The 16,397-nt window shown below is 43.2% G+C and overlaps 1 protein-coding gene across 1 annotated transcript in view; it reads left to right on the top strand.

The window, feature by feature from the left end:
• Positions 1 to 761: 761 nt before the first annotated feature.
• The window catches only part of ALDH7A1 (aldehyde dehydrogenase 7 family member A1), a 311,199-nt gene continuing 295,563 nt past the window's right edge, over positions 762 to 16,397 (top strand). Inside the window, exon 1 of the mRNA XM_086961105.1 lies at positions 762 to 1,086. Coding sequence (XP_086817231.1) covers positions 892 to 1,086 — 195 coding nt within the window. The 5' untranslated portion in view covers positions 762 to 891. The remainder of the gene's footprint in view (positions 1,087 to 16,397) is intronic.

Raw genomic sequence — 16,397 nt, 5'->3', positions numbered from 1 at the left:
ACCGGCTCGGCGCTCTCTAGGGGAAATAGGTTAAATAAATAGCGTTAACCTCCACATCTGTGTCCTGTCATAATTGAGGAAACTGCACCTTTACAATTTCTAGGCGGCAACACTATTGGTCTGACCTCTGATTTATGACTTACCTTATTTGAATTAAACAATGCTTTTCTGCTTTTTTGTTATTTGAATTGTATTCTGAGTTACATGCTGCTTCTTAATTTAAAAGAATAATTGACTGACTATAACCATTCATTTTACCTTCTTTACTAAGTTAAAATCTTTGCTAAAACGTCACGGCTTTATTCTAATATTTGTCTTGTTTTCATTGTAAAGCCTAATGTGATTTGCTATTTAAACTGACATTTGCATTGGCTACAAGTTCCAGAATTCAAAGAAAAAACTGAACTGGAGCAATACATCATTGCATGGACCTTAACAATTTGGGACGAATGTACATTTAATCATTCCCCCATTGATACACACGCTTATGCTCTCACGCGCCCATGAGTACATTGATGGATGGGCTTTTTCCCGTTGACTCAGTCTAACTACATTGGTCCACTAACACATCCGAACACACAAACTTGCTAATTATTGGAAAAACACAAACTTATTGTCTCCGATGGTTCTCTAAAACATGATCATTACACTGTCACTACTTCAATTTTTCATGAAGTTCTGATGTTGTAATATGGCTGCTGGGTTCACTTTGCATGATGGCACATGCTGCGGTCGTCCGTTGTCTATTTCTACATATCTGTCTCATTACAGATGGATGTACTGCTGAGTTGAGGGAAGTGCCCCGCTCTCCCAATCAGGTTGCATCCATGGAGGGGCGGGGCTGCATATGAACTTGTACTATTAGCCTATGGCAATTTTCCTCTCTCCACCATGCAGCAGCTCAGCCTTGCTCTTACTAGGCGGCTCTTCCTTTGCAGAAAGCTTGCGTTTCTCCGCGGCAGGCACTCGGCTGCGCTCATGTCTACCCTACTCATCAACAAGCCGCAGTATTCCTGGCTGAAGGAATTGGGTCTGGCCGAGGAAAATCATGGGGTGTATAACGGAGCATGGGGAGGGAGAGGAGAGGTGAGTGGCGCCACTGAGTGGATTCTCTATATTTAGATAAGCAGGCTGTGCTACGGGTCGCCAGCTTAACTCATCCGCAGAACTTCCAGTGAGAAACACGTTCAACCCCTTCTCATTATCTGTATACAGCCTACACGTTTCTTTAAGCAATACACTGTTTGTAGTTGTGTTCTGTGCATGGAGGGAACGTTTGATTACATCTCCACGTGTCTGGCGTCAACAAGTTGTAGCATAGTTTTCTCTCGTGTTGCTTTAACTTTCGAAAGCTACGCTGAGGACGAAACTGAATATATAAATCTAAGACTAAATGAACTTCGCAAGTGTTAAGTGGGATAACCTGAAATGTCATACACCCAGGCATTCTTTAACGACTGGCCACCAGTTCCTACTCCTTGTTACTTATGGTCCTGTCTCCTGCATCTTGACTTCAGTTCCAGGAACAGTATGCCTTCCTGCCTTTAACAAGAAACCTGCTATTCTCTAGCTGTAGAGGTCCTGATTTATTAGTCTTGAAGCCATATGGAAGCTGACCTCAGATTGTCTCTTGAAAGAGACCAACAGTGACAAAGAACCAACGGCAGACCATAGAAGCCGCACCTCTCTGCTAAGTTCCTTTTATAACTTTTAAGGAGTGTGATGAAAGGTGGTGTGCACAAACAGCTCCTGCACCTGCCGCTGCGAGATGTAAACTGCCAAGCAGATTTGGGACACTTTGAGCTCATATATTCTTATGGAATTTGAAATAAAGAATTACTTTACATAAAGTTAAGTAATGTGGGTATGATATCAGCAAAGCTATTCCTTTCTAGGTGCTGACTTAGTCGGTGATAAGGCGTTACCAAGTATGCTAACTTGCAACGCCTCAAGGTGGTCTGTCATCATTGCTTTTTCCCTCTTTGTACCTTTTGTATTAGTCCCTCCCAAAACCTGTATTAGGTTTAGCATGCAGGTCCCTTCATTCTTCTGTAGTGGCCACTCTGCTTTCTATGTCTGCCCAGTGTAGCACTTCTCTTTCCAGCTATCTAATGTTGGAGGAGTTGCTGCCTTTCATTTAACCTTAATAGCTCTTTTAGTCAACAATAATGCTGGGTATACAAATTCTGTCGCTATTTTATTTTCGTTGGGTCATGTGTGGATTTGTAGCAGACTAGTTTAAATTTTACCTATGTATTTTCTCCCTACTGAATACTCTTTGTTGTTAATTGCCCATCAATAATCTTTCAGCACTGGGCAGTCCAAAAGCATATGTCTGAAGTTGGCTTCCTCAGCCCCATATCTGGGGCAGGGTGGACAGGCTTCTACCTTTTGTGGTGTGAGCTATCCTCTGTGCAATATATTGAATTTAATATATCTGAAATGGGTGGTGCAGGCTCATTCTTGAGTTATTCTAGGGTCCTCTGCCACTCTTAATCATTAAAGGCTTGGTCAGTGACAACGTCCTACTTATCCGTTCAGGTTTGTTGGGAGACTGCTGAGTGTTTCAATATGCACCTGTAAGCCAGGATATCATCTGTAGTCCACTAACCAATAGCATGGAGCACCTGTATCAGTCCATGCCTCGTGAGCTCTGTTGTCAATGCACCACAGCAGTCTAAGAGTAATCAGTACCTCTCTGTAAAGCAAGTACAGAACTCCGCTAGGATGGTCCCAGTTGCTCACTTGAGTTTGGAAGGCTATCACAGAATTATTATGGAAAAAATGTCTGATGGTGTATAGCCCTATTTCATCTCAAATCCTGGTACGCTGTGTATGCATTAGTAATTGGGAGACCTTTTAAGGGTACTGCTGGTGCATGGAGTAGGACACACTTTGTATATTCTAAACCTCTCTTCGAGCTTGCCCTTGGTGGTGCTAAGAGTAGTGGGTGTACCACCCCTTTATGTATTTGCATAGTAGTGTAGCCTGTTTGTGTTAGGTGACACCCAGTTAACCACATTGCAGCCCATTGTATTTGGGCTGCCAGGTGATAGCCTCTAAAGTCTAGGGCCCTCATACCACCTTTCTGGCAGCAGTTTTAGCTTAGCCAATGCTACAAGTCACCTGTTGGATCCTCAGACTAATAATTAGGTAAAACAGCAATAGCAAACATATATTTTCAATTAAGAGTATGCATATGTTCTAGGTGCAAATACGCATAGTCTACAACATAATATAGGAAAATATATATTTATTTTCATTTCTGTTTTTATATTAAATCATGATATAGCTCATTCTTTTCTTCTTCAACTATGTAAATTCAAGATATATAAAATTATGCATGTATATCCACATTTTATATTAACAAATTGTATACATGTATATTCAGCTCAAATCAGAAAGATATGATGATTAATAAGCAATAATTTTATGAAAACAACTGATAATTTGATGACGGCAAGCAGCAGAATAGGAACTGCGCACGTTTCGGCACTGCTGCCTTCATCAGGAAACCGTCTATTTGCACGACTATTAAGTGAAAAAGAGATAGAAAATGCAAAACAATAAATTATTAATTTACACAAACCATCATGGCACCTAGATCATTAACTGTACATACTATTTACATTGGTCAATTTATATTTACAATATATACACAGCATTATTTTCTCACAATTTGTTTTTACTTTCTACAACTTATGATTGAACCTGTTATCTAACCATTGATCTCATTATCCTTTATCTGCATGTTGTTGCGTTATTACATCAAATTCCTTTGTAATTCTTGTTCAAGCTATTATTCAAATATATTCAGACCGGAAAAAATGCATTGGGGAACATGACCATAAAGTAAAACCAAGATAAAAGAGAGACAAAAAGATATATAGACGAAGAGAAAGAAAATGGATAGTAGAAAATAGATAAAAAGCACAATAGACTATTAGAGCAAACAACAAAGCCCATAAAGATGGGTCTACCTGGGATATCACTTAAACTCATCGTTTAAATCTTTTTATTCTAAATGAGTTCACATACGTTGACTCTTGACACCAACTAATGTTTTAAACATATATGGTGGGAGTCGTGTCTTGGGCTCTCTTAATGGAGTTATCAAATGATAAGAACAAAATGAAATATAAAGACTCATTTAGAATAAAAAGATTTAAGTGATGAGTTTAAGTGATATCTCAGGTAGACCCATCTTTATGGGCTTTGTTGTTTGCTCTAATAGTCTATTGTTCTTTTTATCTATTTTCTATTATCCATTTTCTTTCTCTTCGTCTATATATCTTTTTGTCTCTCTTTTATCTTGGTTTTATTTTATTGTCAATGTTCCCCAATGCCTTTTTTCCGGTCTGAATATATTTGAATAATAGCTTGAACATGAATTACTAATGAGTTTGATGTAATAAAGCAACAACATGCAGATAAAGGATAATGAGATCAATGGTTAGATAACAGGTTCAATCATAAGTTGTAGACAGTCGAACAAAATTGTGAGAAATTGATGCTGTGTATATATTGTAAATATAAATTGACCAATGTAAATAGTATGTACAGTTAATGATCTAGGTGCCATGATTGTTTGTGTAAATCGATAATTTGTTGTTTTGCATTTTCTATCTCTTTTTCACTTAATAGTTGTGCAAATAGACGGTTTCCTGATGAAGGCAGCAGTGCCGAAACGCGCGTAGTTCCTATTCTGCCGCTTGCCGTCATCAAATTATCCGTTGTTTTCATAAAATTATTGTTTATTAATCATCATATCTTTCTGATTTGAGCTGAATATACATGTATACAATTTGTGAATATAAAATGTGGATATACATGCATAATTTTATATGTGTTGAATTAACACAGTTGAAGAAAAGAATGAGCTATATCATGATTTAATATAAAAAGGAAATAAAATTAAAATATATATTTTTCTATATTATGTTGTAGACTATTCGTATTTGCACCTAGAATATATGTGTATTCTTAATTGAAAATATATGTTTGCTATTGCTGTTTTACCTAATTAGTCTTCTATCCCTACGTATAGCAACTTCATTTGTTTAGTAGGGGTCCCTGTGTTTTTCCGAAAAGGATTCTCAGACTAATGTCAGCAAATGTGTATCTGGGACTCTGAAGATTTCACCCGGTAACTCAAATGGAATGTCTGCCAAAAAATACAACATTCGTGGTAACATAAATATTTTGGCCACTGCATGCGACTAGCCGCAGATAGCAGGAGGCTCATCCAGAATGCCACCTGCGTTCTCAGGGTTCTAATTTCAAGTGCCATTTCTGTATACGTAGACTGAGTTCCACGCTCCCAAGGCTTGGTGGCTTTCGAAATATCAGAGCGCCTGATAGCTGATTGCTGAACAGCGGTATTGTAGCGCCTTGAAGCAGAATTCTCAGCGCGACCCTCCCCCGCACTACTGGCGCTGCCTGCACTGCGCATTTATTTTGCCCATTTCGTGTGATTGTTGCCCTGTGCATTGTTGACATTCTTGTATTGTGCTGTTAGGGCTGCGCACTGTTGGTAGGAAAGCATTTCTATCGTTTGTCGATTGTGCCTCTATTTACCCCCCAGGCTCACCCAGCTTCGTTTTCCCCCTACCTGCAGCCATTTTGTTGTTGTTTGTGCTTACTAGGCCGTAGCTCCACCCCGCGCCCCCCTCCCAGCTGACCCTGCCTCCCACAGATAGATACAGACCTGCCTCTCCATTCCCACGCTGTGACTCTCCTGACCTGCTTAGGAAGAGGTCGCTCCCCCCCACGCTCCCAAGGCTTGGTGGCTTTCGAAATATCAGAGCGCCTGATAGCTGATTGCTGAACAGCGGTATTGTAGCGCCTTGAAGCAGAATTCTCAGCGCGACCTTCCCCCGCACTACTGGCGCTGCCTGCACTGCGCGTTTATTTTGCCCATTTCGTGTGATTGTTGCCCTGTGCATTGTTGACATTCTTGTATTGTGCTGTTAGGGCTGCGCACTGTTGGTAGGAAAGCATTTCTATCGTTTGTCGATTGTGCCTCTATTTACCCCCCAGGCTCACCCAGCTTCGTTTTCCCCCTACCTGCAGCCATTTTGTTGTTGTTTGTGCTTACTAGGCCGTAGCTCCACCCCGCGCCCGCCTCCCAGCTGACCCTGCCTCGCCCCTCCCCACCCGACACCTACATATGACAGATGCCTTACCGCACAGCGTTTACGCGCAGCGACCGCGCCGAAGGTGCGCCAAAGGTAAGCCCGTCTACGCCCGTCAGCGCCTGGACCGCGCCCAGCGCCAGACCCCCTGCCCCTCGCACTGCCCAGCCCTCTCGCATTACCTACGATGCCGCCACCCTCCTAGCCCTTAACCCCGGTCGCGCCCCCAACTGCGTCCAAGCCGCTCCTGGACACACCCATGGACCTTTCTCTTGCTACTCCTGCAAATTCATCGGCTCCGACAACATCTCCGCTACGACCACACCACAGATTCCCGACCCCAATCACCTACAATGCATCCTCCTCAACACTCGATCGGTCCACAGACACGCCATTGACCTATGGAATCTACTAGACACCATCTCTCCAGACGTCGCCTTCCTAACAGAAACATGGATGAACGCTTCCTCCGCCCCAGACATCACCATTGCCATCCCTGAAGATTATAAGATCACACGCAAGGACCGTACCGGCCACACAGGAGGAGGAATCGCTATCGTCCATAAAAAATCAATCCACATCTCTACCAGCTCTGACGTCAACCTCGCCAACTCTGAACACCTTCACTTCCAGATCCACATCGACCCCAAGACCACACTCAGAGGCACCCTCCTCTACAGACCACCAGGACCCCGCGCAAAATTCAGTGAAGACATCACGGACTTCATCACTCCACACGCGCTCCCCTCCAAAGATTACATCCTTCTGGGAGACCTCAACTTTCACCTTGAAAAGAACAACGACCGCAACACCGCCACCCTCCTGGACAACCTCGCAAACCTCGGACTTAAACAACTGGTCACTTCCCCCACCCACATCGCAGGTCACACACTCGACCCCATCTTCACCTCCAGCAATCATGTCTCCTTTAGCCATACAACGGATCTCCTCTGGACTGACCACAGCTGCGTTCACTTCACCTACAACAAGCCTAAACCCATCAACCACCCCCAACCAACTCTACAAAGAAACTGGAACAAAATCACCATCGACCAGATCTCCTCATCGCTCCTTCTAAACATCCCAGCCCACTCTTCTAACCCAGACCAAGCCGCCGCCAACTTCACCCTATGGTTATCCAACACCGCCGACACCTTAGCACCACTGAAAAAACGTCAAAGCAAACCTGGCAGCAAGAAGGCCTCATGGTTCAACGATGATCTTAAGAAGTCCAAGAAACTCTGCCGATCCCTTGAAAAGACCTGGAAAAAAGACCCAACCACTAGCACCAAGGACGCCTTCAAAAACGCCACCCGCTCACACCACCAACTAATCCGAAAGACCAAGAAAACAGCATTCAAGGATCGACTAGACAACAACGCCCACAACAGCAAGGAACTTTTCAACATCGTCAAGGAATTTACCAATCCCTCGGCCAACTCCAACGACATCACTCCCTCCCAAGCCCTCTGCGACTCCCTAGCCTCATTCTTCCACAACAAAATTGCAGACATCCACAGCAGCTTCGACAACCAACCCGGAGACCAACCCACCCAACCATATGATGAACATTCTCCCCCCTTGAACACCCTTAACGACTGGAACCCAATCTCCACTGAGGACACCATCCGCCTGATGAACTCCATCCACTCAGGATCCCCCACAGACCCATGTCCTCACCACATCTTCAACAAAGCAGACTCCTTCATAGCACCGCACCTCCGAGACGTCATCAACTGCTCCTTCAACTCCGCCACCTTCCCGGAAAGCTGGAAACACGCTGAACTCACCGCCCTTCTGAAAAAACCCACAGCGAACCCCACCGAACTCAAAAATTACCGCCCAATATCACTCCTTCCTTTCCCGGCCAAAGTCATTGAGAAAGCTGTCAACAACCAGCTCGCCGCTTTCCTCGAAGCCAACAAATCCCTCGACTCCTCACAATCTGGCTTCCGAGCAAAACACAGCACTGAGACCGCCCTCATCGCAGCAACAGACGACATTCGAACTCTACTGGACAATGGAGACACAGTCGCCCTCATCCTCCTCGACCTCTCTGCAGCCTTCGACACAGTCTGCCACAGCACCCTCTTACAACGCCTCAAACATCGGAATACAAGGAAAAGCACTTGAATGGATCACCTCGTTCCTCACCGGAAGAACCCAGAGAGTCCGCCTTCCATTCAAGTCCGAGGCCACTGAAGTCATCTGTGGCGTACCACAAGGATCCTCACTCAGTCCCACCCTCTTCAACGTATACATGAGCCCCCTCGCGGCCATCGCACGCCAACACAACCTCAACATCATCTCTTACGCGGATGACACTCAACTGATCCTATCTCTCACCAATGACCCCAGCACCGCCAAAACTAACCTACACGAAGGAATGAAAGAAGTCGCCGAATGGATGAAACACAGCCGTCTGAAACTGAACTCAGATAAAACAGAAGTCCTCATCTTAGGTACATCCCCCCTCTGCATGGGACGACTCTTGGTGGCCGGAAGCCCTTGGAAAAGCACCCATCCCGACAGACCACGCACGGAACCTAGGCGTTATCCTGGATTCTTCACTTTCAATGAACAAACAAGTCAGCACCGTATCCTCATCCTGCTTCAACATTCTTCGCATGCTCAAAAAAACATTTCGCTAGATCCCCACCGAAACCAGAAAAACAGTCACCCATGCTCTGGTCACGAGCCGACTGGACTACGGAAACACCCTCTACGCAGGTACTACCGCTAAACTCCAGAAGAAACTCCAACGAATCCAAAACGCCTCAGCCAGAATCATATTAGACATCCCGCGTAACGAACACATCTCTGGTCACCTGAAAGACCTCCACTGGCTACCCGTCAACAAGAGGATCACGTTCCGACTGCTAACCCACGCACACAAATCACTCTACGACATCGGACCAGAATGCCTCAACTCACGACTGTCCTTCTACACCCCCTCCCGCCAACTACGTTCTTCCAGCCAAGCCCTCGCCACTGTACCTCGCATCAACAAGACAACTATGGGAGGCAGATCCTTCTCATACCTGGCTGATAAAACATGGAACTCACTCCCCACCTACCTTCGCCTTACCCAGAACCACCTAGCATTCAGAAAGCAACTTAAAACGTGGATATTTGACAAGTAATCCTCTTCCCCTCCCTAAGCGCCTTGAGACCCTCTGGGTATGTAGTGCGCTATATAAATTCTTTGACTTGACTTGACTATATTGGAGCGCAAAAATATCTTTGGGTGATGGAACGCCTTGAACAGGTTGATGAAATAGAGGGCCTTTACCATTCCTCTACTTCCACGCTAGGCACAAGCCCCAATATTGAATCTGCTTGTCTGTTGGAAGTGAGCACAGTGGCCTCCTTTATTCAGAAACAATTGTGTTTTCTTAGCCGATTAACTATCCGTACATCCATTTTCTGTGACTTGAGTAATTTTGCAGTACTGAATCCTCACCATCGCTGTATCCTGGATCAACAGTTTGTGATGCTGTGCTGCTGAAACTTATCTAACTCTTAATAAACCATAAAGTTGATATTTTGCAATTTTGTTTACCTCTTGTACTGGAGCGGGGGTAAAGCAAAGCGCCCAATCGAATAATACTTCTTGGTTTTGGGACTCCTAGTAAGGCAAATAAATGACCCAGGCCTTTGGGCCTGTTGAGATCCTCAGCTGTGGAATTATTTTTATCTTGGGTTATAATCTCTATTTTGTCTCCATTTAGACATAGCCATTTTAAGACATCCAGCTCTTGACGCCAAACAGCAGTGTTCAAGTTTGGCATGATCTACTGATTGCTCAATTAAATCAACCAGATCTTTGGTGTTATCCACACACAGTGGATTCTTCAGCTTTTAATTCTTTTAGCTGGGGGAAGCTTGTAGGGATTGATAAGGTAGAGCTTTGAAGGCACCTCATAGGACAATGTAATCGGAGTAGAGGGGAACATACCCAACTTAATGTTTTGTGACTGGTCCTGTAAACAAGATTAGAAAATTGGAATGTTGGGTGCTCCATTGAAAACAATGGAGTGCTCTGGGCTTATAATGGCTGGTATAAGCCTGGAGCTCCAACATTCCAATGTTTCTTTGTTCACTGCTCTGGCTGTGAACAAAGGCTTTAGGGAGCCTGTGGGGATTCCAATCCCCTCACGCTCCCAAAAGGCTATGTTTGTTTTGTTAGAACATTCTGTCCTCTAGTGACAGAATGTTCTAATAGCCTTATAGCCCTTCGTAGATGGGCTATACCGCTATTAAAGTCCCTCGCCTTCGGCTCGGGCCTTCAACGCTGGAGAGGGCCTTTAATAGCCGGTATAGCCCTCTACGGCGGGCTATAAGGCTATATTTAAAACAGGCTGTGCTTTCACTCTGATGTTAAAGCTGCTCCTGTAGCCTCTGAAGTAGACTCTTGTGTACTAAACCGAGGGCAACCGAGTGGCCTGGCCCCTTAACTATAGTGCCTTCTCTCTTGTATCTACCACAGGTGTTACTATACCTGCCATGAGACAGAAGCCAGATTTGGAATTTTCTAGGAATTTGCCTGCTTCAATTAATGTTTGCAGCTGCTGACACATCTGATGACAAATGGAGTAGTGTTGAAATATAACATAATAGTATCCAAACGTTTAAGTTTGTTTTGAGCAGTTTCAAACTCTTTTACAAAAAGTGCAGAGAAATAATTATCAAAAAGCAGCTGTCTAGAGAGACCGCTTTTTCAGCAGCCTTTACAGGAGTACTAAGTTTAATTTAGACCAAATCTCTATACTCTTTCAGGCATCACAAAGCTGTGTGTGTAATGAAAATGATAGACTGTTGCACAAGGTAGTTTGCAACAGCTGAGATTACGGAGTCAGATATTTGGCCTCTGAAAGACGAAGGATAGTGCAAAGTTCAACAGAACATTGATGTAGATGCTGTTACTCAATGATAGTGTCTTTGAAGTATTATAGCTTACACATTCTTTTGGACGTGAGGTAATTTGAGTGCCTCAGATGTGGACTTGGTATTCCATCGAACATTTACAGGAGTTAATTTATCTCTGTGGTTAATTTAAAGTACTTGTGACCATAATAGCGCTTATGTTTTATAGGACTGTAAAGCATTGGAGACAGTCTTGTTCAAACTACTTACTAGTAGGTTTAATGTCTTTCTCCAGATTTTCCAACATTGGTCTAGTTTGCTGGTGATCAAGTCCTGAGGCCCGGTTTAAAACAGACTCATCTATTGATCTATTTTTGGTCTGCACAGTTTTGTTTTTATTAATTTAGCAGATGTATACTAGTAAGGCCTGTAATACATACTTGTTTTTGTATTGTCAATCGGGTAATATGGAGTCAATGGGTGGGGTCAAGTTACCAGCAATTAAGATTTATATAGCAAGATCAAAACCGCTTTGGTTAGTCTAAGTTAATAATATGTTTTTGAGTTTGGGAATTACTTTACTTGCGATCTTAGGGATATGGGGTATCTTATGAAATATTGAAAAGTACTTCTTCTTCCGAAGAAACATGGAATGGTTCTGGTAAAAGCTTAAGAGAAATAAGATCGAAACCAAATGGTTGTTTTGATATGTTTGGGGAATCCTGGGGTCTGCAAAAGTTTAATGGTGTGAAGCTGCTACATTAGGAAATAATAAATGAGGGCTATTTCTTTATTTTTTCGTAATACCTTTGTAGTTGATATGCCCATGTTTGTCAGATACCAAAATTGATTTGATGGAGCGGATCCCCCATTGTATTACAGCATCTGGGAGAGGAGACTTTTTGAAGGTGGGACACTGTGATGTTTGCAGGCATCTTGCAATTATTGTTGATGATGAGTATTATATTAGGCAATATGTCCTTTCTAAGGACAGAATCCTTATCTGCCTCCGAGGAAAGGACTATGTTGTCCAAGAAGATCCCCTTTAGATGGTTGTGAAGAAGTATATATATATTCAGACTGGCCTCCAAGAAGTAAATCGTTTAAACTCAGATGGATGGCTATCAGAGCCTGGATCTTTGCTCATTATTCAAAGCTTTGTTTGTAATGATACGGTTGTGTTAGGTGAGGGACAATGGGGGGAAAGAATTGACACCTGTAGCATTTCCCTTACCAATTTCAATTTCAACTTCAATCGTATTAGCGCTCAACTGTTGTGCTAGAACACTAATTGTTTTTATTTAGCGCTTACTACCACTGATGAGGCATTGAAGTGCTTTACAGTGAGTTGCATACTACTCTGGAATCCAAAATTCGCTGTTGATATAGTGGGTATATTGATTCTATGGCAGGACTTGGAGGCGATTATTAGGCTTTAACTTTATTCACTTTCATTCACCAGCAACCGTTAACTTTATAGGATTTCAACAATAAACTATGTTTCCTATAAGTCCTTGGGGGTTTGGGGGTGAAGAAAATAGGCCTACCAATCAGGGTACTGCACTTCCATACAGTACTCCCTGGAGACTCTATATCACCCCCTTTCTTCGCTGCTCCGCTAGCCTACAGATAAGTGCCTTTGATGTTCTCTGATATTTCAGCTTTTATTTGCTTTTCTTGCAGTGATTTTTTTTTAACACATTTTTACTAATTTTGAAATGCACAAAATGGGCAGAGCCCTGCAGAGACTGTACATATATTGTATATGACATGCAGTACCTAGTAATATTATACAAAAACCACATGGCCTGCGGAACGGCAGACCAAAAGTATAACCGAACACACCCTGGGAGTCTTAATTGTGAGTTAACAAAAACCTGACCATAAAGAGTCAATTTCATAGGACTATACAAGTTAATTTCTGATCACCAATTGTTCAATAGGATCGTGGGAGTCTGGATGTGGTAATGGGGGCAAGTCAATGCCTCGTTATGTTGCCCAGCGGGCCCAAATTTTCCTGTGCTTCTGTGGGCATCCTCTTCCCTGAAAAATTACAATTTCTGCTGCCATACACCTGTCCATTGCCTTCTTCCATCCCGCAACACTGGGTGGGGACGTAACTTTCCAATTCTGTGCAATATCCCTCTTGGCTAGGGTGAGGCCCAGAACAGGAGGTGCTACTTGTGTCATCAGTGCTATGTAGGAGCAACAATCTGGGGTCGAGCGGGTTGATGCATGCCAGAACCTGACCTAGGCAAGACGTCACCAGAGTCAAGAATGGTTGAATCCCTGTACAACACACAGTATGGAGGAAGGAGCCCTCATCATTTCTTCAGCGGAGGCATTGAGGACATGGAATAACACCCATTTTTCACAACCAACATCGGGTGTAATATATCCGGTGGAGGTACTTGTACTGAATGAGATGGTAGTGTGAAGATGTCGCCGCATACCAAGGACTAGCCAGGGCTTCCGTCCAATCATCATCCTTTAAGGCAGGCATATCGGCCTCCCATGTTGCTCTGGTTTTATGGATGCTGGTTTGAGTGTGAGTTTGTAACCGTTGAAAGGACTAAAGTGTAGTGCCTTGCATAACATCCCCCCCAGCGTATAGATTCGAATGAGGTCCCACTTACGAAATCCGACTAGGGCGGAAACGGGCCATAGATATGTGCCGTGCCACAGGGAAGTGGAACCTGTCAATCCTCCCCACCAACCTATGGATTTGACTGTGCGTCTCAGGTTTTTATAACTGTCCCGCAAGCTCGAGGTAGAGTTTCAAGAGACGTGCTGCTGTACAGGAGACGTAGCAAGGGGGTGCCAACCAAAAGCCCCCCCCCCCGCCATAAGAATCGATAAAGAATCGCGTAAAGTTGTGTAAACCATGAAGGAGGAATATTATATGGAAAATTCTGAAGACGCAGTAGGGATACCATCTTAAAGATATCATATCGTTCATATAACGATAAGGGCAGCTGGGACCAAACTGTTGTCTCATTGCGGGCAGCAGGGAGTAGCGAGGCAATATTTTGTGCCCATGAGATTGTAGGGCACGCCGATATGAAGATTCCAATGTATTTAAAGCCTTCTGTAGCGATAGATAGTTGTGAAGCCTAAACCTGGTGTCTCTGATTCCCCCGCATATATGGAAAAGTGTGGATTTGGATGGGTTGGTGCTCAACCCGTGGGTTCTCCGAAGTATCTGGATGACACGAGGCGCCGAGAACCATGGGTCTGTCATAAAGAAGAAAACTAATAATCAAAAAGAGAACGTACACTAGTATCTGCAAAAACCATTAGTTTTTATCGAAAACCCTCATAGACATCCTGGAGTTATTATAGCGGTATATCTTTTCGTCCGCCCCATCAGGAGTCTTGGCATCGTCATTGGGTCAACGATTAACGTGCAGTATGCCTGCCTCACCCGAGGCTACTTCTGGTGTATGCAGAAGTGTCCAGAAATGAAAATTAGTGTCTAAAAAATAATGACTTAGCCAAAAGGACTTGGTTTTTAATCTAAAAAATAGACTAGTCACTAATATTAAAAAGAAGTTGGGATATTCAGGTAGTTGAGTTACTAAACTACCATATCGTTCTCAAAATATGTCGACATGTTTCAGCTCACGGGGGCCCACAGAGGGTCAGGGGAGCTTTCGTCAGGACAAGAACAAGAAAACAAACAAACAACAAATATATATAACTCATACACCTTTTGTGTGTATGGTGAAAGTGGCACAATGGAATTTCCAAGCTGTGAAAAAAGCCAATAGAATAGTTGTATCAATGGTATGTTCACTAGGTTAAGGCAGACATATATATAAATAATAGCATTATTTTATGCATAACACAGGTTAACCAATTTGCGGCGTAAACCTTGTGTGTTTGAGGAAGTAGGAGAAACTTCATGGGCTTGGGAGGAGATGGTATATACCCTTAAGTTGTTGATTTACAGGGTTCTCAATGTAACAAAAACTGTGCTTTCAGGTTTCTTACAAACATTCATTTGTATCGTATACAATGTGGTATTGAAAAAGTATGTCGTCTATTCACGTATCACATTCGTAACAGTATGGTCAAAGCACTGGTTCACACTCCGGTGGCATGCATAATGAAAATACTGGCATTATTGAGGTATGATAGCGGGGTCAGATATAGTCAAAAGTGCTTATACATGAGGGCACAAATTGTATGTTTGTATATCGTCGGGACCGGGAATGTGTGGTATTATGAGCCGACTCGTATGTAAATAAATCACTGGTATTAGATTTAAACAGACTAGAACATTCGCGGCTTGTGCTCAAAACCCCATGCAAACACCATGTAAAACTCCCCGTGAAGTACCTTGTGTTTTCAGTAGATAGATATCCACAGGGACTTAGAGTCGCTTCTGGAGTTGCTCTACATTTTCGGAACAATATAGTGCCTCTGGTTAGTTGTTGGGGTTTATCTTACCTCTTTTTCTTGAAAACACGGCGAGTACAAAGACTTTACAGTTAAATGACAATCTAAAATGGACTCAAAGGAGCCATACTAACTGTAACTCCTCACATGTGATATACCTTATCACGTGCCCATGTCTAAAACAATATGTGGGCATGACATGCCGGAAAGTCAAACTCCGCATAGGGGAACACCGGAGCAATGTCAGGTTAAAAAAGAATACGACCAAATTATGCACCCATTTCACAGAGGCTGGCCATACATGTGATGAGCTGAAGTGGACAGTACTAGAAATGCTTGAAATAAAGGGCCAAAATGCAGAACAAGTTCTTTTCAACAAAGAGCAAAGATGGGTAGATCGTTTAAAGACTGATGTAATAGGAATGAACGATCACATCCCATGGAATCAATTCTACTGACTCTATTCATTTAGAACAAAAAATATATTTCTGCCTACATCTGTCACTGTAAATATACTACACACCGATTTCTAAATGAACATTTGCTCCGACCCATGGGTCTTTTCACCCTCATATATAAAAAAATAACAATGCGGATTGATATGATGTACATCTGACTATTTACCCTCTGTAGCGCAAAATATGGGTAACACGTATACATGCTTAATACTGGGTGTAACAAGAATCTTTTTATCGCTATTTACATCCTGCCGGTAACCACGCCCCAAATCGGGTTCCTTAAGTCCAATACATCAGCCTACTATATCGGCCACGTAAACAAACGGTCCCTCCTTTGTGTTTATGGCCCATATAAGAGACCAGCAACACAAGACCCGCCCTCAGCCGGGGGCAGAGTCAGCACAAGGCTCGCAAGTTGATGCCGCATGGGTAAGAATGGCGTTTTTGCCGTGTTTTCAAGAAAAAGAGGTAAGATAAACCCCAACAACTAACCAGAGGCACTATATTGTTCCGAAAATGTAGAGCAACTCCAGAAGCG

The sequence above is a fragment of the Lissotriton vulgaris genome, chromosome 3_1 (assembly GCF_964263255.1).
Source record: "Lissotriton vulgaris chromosome 3_1, aLisVul1.2, whole genome shotgun sequence".
In the NCBI taxonomy this organism is placed as follows: Eukaryota; Metazoa; Chordata; class Amphibia; order Caudata; family Salamandridae; genus Lissotriton; species Lissotriton vulgaris.
Note: the sequence above shows the minus strand (reverse complement) of the source record. Positions and strands in the feature narration are given on the sequence as shown.